Source organism: Cynoglossus semilaevis, chromosome 16, assembly GCF_000523025.1.
Source record: "Cynoglossus semilaevis isolate Cse_v1.0 chromosome 16, Cse_v1.0, whole genome shotgun sequence".
Taxonomy (NCBI): Eukaryota; Metazoa; Chordata; class Actinopteri; order Pleuronectiformes; family Cynoglossidae; genus Cynoglossus; species Cynoglossus semilaevis.
The window spans coordinates 17,230,163-17,235,734 of record NC_024322.1 but is presented as its reverse complement, the minus strand read 5'-3'; the positions used below and the strand labels follow the sequence as shown (position 1 = coordinate 17,235,734).

General features: G+C 43.2%; 1 protein-coding gene across 1 annotated transcript in view; it reads right to left on the bottom strand.

The window, feature by feature from the left end:
• slc39a10 (solute carrier family 39 member 10) overlaps nucleotides 1–4,274 on the bottom strand; it is a 24,833-nt gene extending 20,559 nt beyond the window's left edge. Inside the window, 3 exon segments of the mRNA XM_025063738.1 lie at nucleotides 261–438; nucleotides 530–1,748; nucleotides 3,460–4,274. Coding sequence (XP_024919506.1) covers nucleotides 261–438; nucleotides 530–1,726 — 1,375 coding nt within the window. The 5' untranslated portion in view covers nucleotides 1,727–1,748; nucleotides 3,460–4,274.
• Nucleotides 4,275–5,572: the final 1,298 nt, after the last annotated feature.

Sequence of the window (5,572 nt, the reverse complement as noted above, 5' to 3'; positions counted from 1 at the left end):
ACATTTGGACAAAAAACAGCTGTTTCATAAACAAATGAAATTAATTACAAATTGTTGTGACCGCCCAAATATGGAAAACTAAATGATAAAAAATTAAAACATGTTTTTCCTGTTGAGCAAGAGCGCCCCATTAGGCCACTTAATGAAATACATTTGTTAAAATTTTTTTTTTTTTTTTTTGATCACTGAATGGATATTGCCTGTCGTTGCCTCTGGCTCCGACAACCCGTTCATGGACCATGTAGATACTAGTTTCTTACCAGCACTGATGTTCTCCGAAGCCTCCTGCTCCACGTTCATCTGGTGGTAATGGCGGATGCAGACCCGACTATCGATCTGGTAGAGGAGGGCGGGGCACAGGTAGGTGAACTGGCTGGGTGAGATGAGCGAGTGCGGACTCAGACCGTAGTAGTCGAGGAGCTGGGTCAGATTCAAACACTGGAGGAGGAAACAGAACAAGTGTAAGTGTTTACGCCCAACAAACAAAAACAAACCCCTGATGTCGAGGACACGTGTTGACCAATCCCACCTCTTCATGCTGGTGTGATGAGCCACTGGGATGTCCCGGCAGCATCGGGGGGGCCATCACTGTGGGCTCTGCCGGTGCTGCCGGAGCTTCTCTCTTGTCCCTGTGGGAATGGCTGTGTCCATGTCCATGTTTGTGGTCATGGTGGTCAGACTGGGGTACGACGGAGGTGGTCTTGTTGCGCCCTCGGTGTCCTCTATTTCTGGGCTTCTTAGTCCGACTTTCCGTCTGATTCTCCGGGGGGGCCGGGGAGACGGGCAGGTTTACTGAAGGCAGCTGCTCCTGGTTAATGGGGGGCGGGTCTGTCCTGGGCTGTAAACCCTGAATGTCATTTTGGTCCTTGCCATGGTTGTCATGGTCGTCATGGTTGTCATGGTCGCCATGGTGAAAATGACCATCAGGTTGGGGACCCGTGTCATTGTGATCATGTTTGTGCTCTGTTTGGTGAGTGTGATTATGATGATCATGGTCATCAGAATGTTTATGGTTCCCATCCTTATCCTTGGCATGGTCGTGATGAGCTACTACATCATGTCTATGTCTGTGACCATGACCATGACCATGACCGTGACCATGACCATGACCATGACCATGACCATGACCATGACCATGACCGTGGTTGTGGTCGTGTTTATGGTCGTGTTTATGGTCGTCCACTGAAGGTGAACCAGTCTGGCTGCACTCTGTGGAAGTTTGCTCCGTGGGCAGATGATCGGAGTCAGGCGTGTGATGGGAATGATCGTGATCGTGATCGTAATCATCGTCGGTGGATGAGTGTGAGTGAAGTCCTTCCTGCATATCCAGCACGTCGAGGTGGGCTACGTGGTCGTGACCGAGGTCTTCGTGCTCCACCTCCACCAGCTTCACTTCACCCAGGCCCAAGCTCAAGAGCAAGCTCTGAAAACCCTTGAAATCCAGGCGGTCCTTCTGACCGTAACGCCTGAACAGCTGCTGGATGTAGTAGAGTTGCTCCTCCTCTAGGGTGTCCCCTTGAGGACCCTGGAACTGAGGAGAAGGAGTCGCTCCTTTGGTGTAGGGAGCTTCAGAAATCTGCAGGTCGCTGTGGGCTTGGCTGTGGTCGGCGTGGTGGCGGCCATTGTGCTGATGGTCGTGACCTTCTGCGTGACAATGGTTGCACTGATGAAAGAGAAACGTGAGCACACACAGGAAGCAGAACTTGGTGTGGATGTGGACTCGCATCGTCCCCTTCACTTCTTGTCCCCTGCGAAGAAAACCGAGGGACAGACTTTAAACAGAGGAAGAGTGAAAAATCACACCACACGGCTGTTACAGATGGTACTGCAGCAGTGTTACCAGTGGGTTTCTTATGGCCCAGTTTGAATTCATTTAACAAAAAGAAATCGATGCAGATCATTGTGGTCGATTATTGACCTGGATGTTTTTATATTCTGAGACAACCTCAGGTCTGACCACAGAGCCGAGGGAACGGCAGAGGTGAATTTTTGCACACGAAAGAAGGTCATAAAAGCACATAGTAAAAGTAATAAAAGTTACATTTTGTACAGTAGTACAGTGAATGATATACAAAGAGAACTACAGTAGACGTTTCAAACTTTAACCCTGAGGATTCCCAGCTCTGGACCCCAGACCCCAAAACAGGTTTGTAGATCCTTCTACATTTTCTTTTTGACAAATTCAGCTCTAAATTCTAAAGAACATTCTTATTTGGTGAGTGAATGTGAAAAGATCAGCCCTATTTTTTTTTTTAACTTTGATGGTTTAAAGTAGGGTTTTTTTTATAAAGTTCATCGAACAAAGAACGCTCTAAGATCTGATTTGGAACAACAATATTACAATATTACCATAGTACTTCTACTACAACCAAGTATTATTATTGTAGGACAGTGTGTACACACACACAGAGAACACAAAGCCAAGACTGTAACGTGCCTGCAGCGGTACTTTCAGTCCAGTCAAATGATCTTCATAAGGTCTCTCATGGAACACATACTGTAGGTCATGGGTTCAAATCATGAAGGTTCAAATAATGAAGACGTACGTGATGTCGGACGGATCAGAGACACTGGACTACATGTCGGAGACCGATCCTTCTCTGGGGTTTCACACCTCTGACGAAGAATCAAGATCCAGATCCAAAATAATCTGACGCTCCTCAAGCTAACGCAGCTAACGCAGCTAACGCAGCTAACGCAGCTAACGCATGACCACGAACGGCAGACTGTAAACAACGTCTTAGCTGCAGCAACATGTGTCACGAAGAGAGTCGCTAGAACATACAGTAAGTGACAGCGGTGTTAGCCTAGCGCTGTTAAAGTGTCGGTTCTGTGCACAGGGAGTTCAACCTTTGTAACAAGTGTGTGTCTGGAAGTTCAACAAACAAACAAACAAACAAACACACACACACATCTCTAAAACATGTCTGTATAAGTTTTTTTTTGCAAGTCCTTTTAATCCTTGCTTTAATTACTGCCAAATGAATCATCAACAGATCCTCCAGTCTGTGGTATCACAAAGGTGATTATCTAGGTCGGTACTTCTGTCTGATGAACCGATTACTAAACAAACATTAGGACGTTTGTAGAATCGACAAGACTTTATCCAGAACAAATGATAAAGTCGTCAGTTTGACAGACAAAGACTGGGACTGAATGATTTAATCAATGACTCAAACACATCATCATCAGCAGCTAATCACTGATCAGCCTCGGCGTTTTCAGCTGGTGCTGCTCTACATTTGATGAGATCAACACCATGTGTGACTGACTTTTTTAACACACTGTAAAAAAAATACATTTCCGTTCTCCACGAATCTTACAGGAAACTTTTTTTTAAAAAATCCCTACATTTCCAGGTACCCAGTTCAGTCATTTTCGCAGCATTTCTAACGTGCCTTCATCGAACAACCTCCGAACCAGACTCATTTTAAACGGTACAACTTCAAGGCTACTTACCCCCACGTGTCCCTGAATGAGCGGCGTGTTAAATTGAGATAGGCCAAAGAGTGAACGATGGCGTTCAGACGCTGAGCCGCAGACGTTGAGTGTGGTTACAAGCCCGCTTCACGGCTGTTGACAGATCACTGTTTATAAACATGAGACAACAGTGACCTATGAACCCTCGCAGCAGATAGGTGGGGGCTGAAGAAGGAATTACTTTTAAAGAGCACACCCTCCGAGGGACAACAAAGTTTCCTGTGTTTTCCTGTTAGGAATCTTTCCTCTGCTAACCCCTGAAGGAAAGGGTTTTTTTAAATAGATTAATTTAGCTACTGATCTACAAGTTTTTATTTATTTTTTTTTATTCATGGCCAGTATCTGATATTTTATGTTTTCACTCAACTTTGGGTTTTGTTTTATTTAATTTATTAATAAAAGCAATTTTAAGGCTTTATTTGAGAAGAAATATTGAGGTTTTGTTTTCAATTAAAAAAAAGGAAGACTCGCACAGTAAATGGTCAGAAACATAAAAAACTATAGATCCGTGGCCACTTGAAGGGAGTTCAGTGTCACATCTAAGACGACCAAATGATTTACTTAAACGCACAATGACGGACCACATGGTGGCAGAAGTGGTTAGTGTGTTGACATAGCAAAAATCTCTCTCTGTGTCTGTGGTGTTTGTCCAGGTATTACTAATCAATAATATACAAAAAGAACTGCAGTAGGAGAACAATTACTAAAAAAAAAATACTTGGAAAAATATACTTTACTATTGAATTATTTTTAAAGCAACCTCCATGTTGCAGTTTAAGTAATGGGTACTTTTATAAAAAACGCTTCTTTTGAATCTTCAGACACTTGAGTTTCACGACCGTACGCTTCTTTTGAATCTCTTCAGACACTTGAGTTTCACGACCGTGTAGGATTAGGTTAATGGACTGTGAGTGTGAGTGTGAGGGTGAATGGCCAAAATTGTCAGCGGTTCTTAGTATTTTTCCTTCTAATTTCACCCTGACACTCGGTCATCATCATCGTCACTGATGATGTCGTTGGTGAGACATGGGTTGAATTTAAAACTCACCAAAAAAGGTTTTCTTCTGTTTGGACCTCCAGTCTGGTTTCTTATCTGTGACAGGTTTTTTCCGACTGGTCTGAAACATGCACTGTGAACAAACATTTGACAAAAAAAACAAAAACAAAACTCAATTTTAACTTTTTTGACACAAACATGAATCAAACAAACAGCACAAATTATGCAAAACATACAGGAAGAAGACATTGTTGATACAGCTGTATGCAGGTTGTTGTGATTATAAACCAATCAAGTTTTAGGCAACGTGATCGGAAATGTGACATGTGACAAAGTCATTAAAATAGCAGAGGTAGGATTAAGAAACGACCTGATGATGTCCAATGACAGAGATCATGTTAATGACATAATGATGTCTGTGCCCCACATAAACAAGTGAACTGACGAGTTTAATTAACACAAAACATTTAATGAACAGTGTGACAGCCAATTAGCAGAAGAGAGGAAAAAAGTAATATTACTTCACCGAACTCGGCGTTTGTGTAAAAATGCTAACACGGCAGCCGCGATTCAAGCGTTTTATTGCTTAAATCAGGATTTAAGCAAATATCGATACGCTGAAATATTGCGATATTACACAGTTTGTGCTTCGATGGCTGTGACTTCAGGCACTTCTGCTTCCTAACGCGGATGCCTGGCTAGGTTCAATGATGCCGGCAGAACCAAGAGGTAACACAGTGCACACACTCTCACATGCTGATCATCTGCTGCCTCTGAACAAGGGAGCAGCTGAGAGGGATCTGTGCTCGTATCCAGTCTTGTTCTGTGCAGGATGTGGCCATGAATGACTGGCATTAATATATATATATATGTATAAACAAACCCTCCAAAACAACTAAATACCCCTGGAAATATTGTCTTGTGTCTTTGCCAAAGTCGCCTGTAACAAAGCAAAACTTGTTTGGAGTCCACGAAGGGAAACGGCTTTAACCTTAAGCTGCTTCATATGATTCTCACACAACCCAACACTTCCTGGTTTTCTGGCTCAAGGTTACAGGGCAATACAAATAATGTAAAAACTATTTACCCCACAGA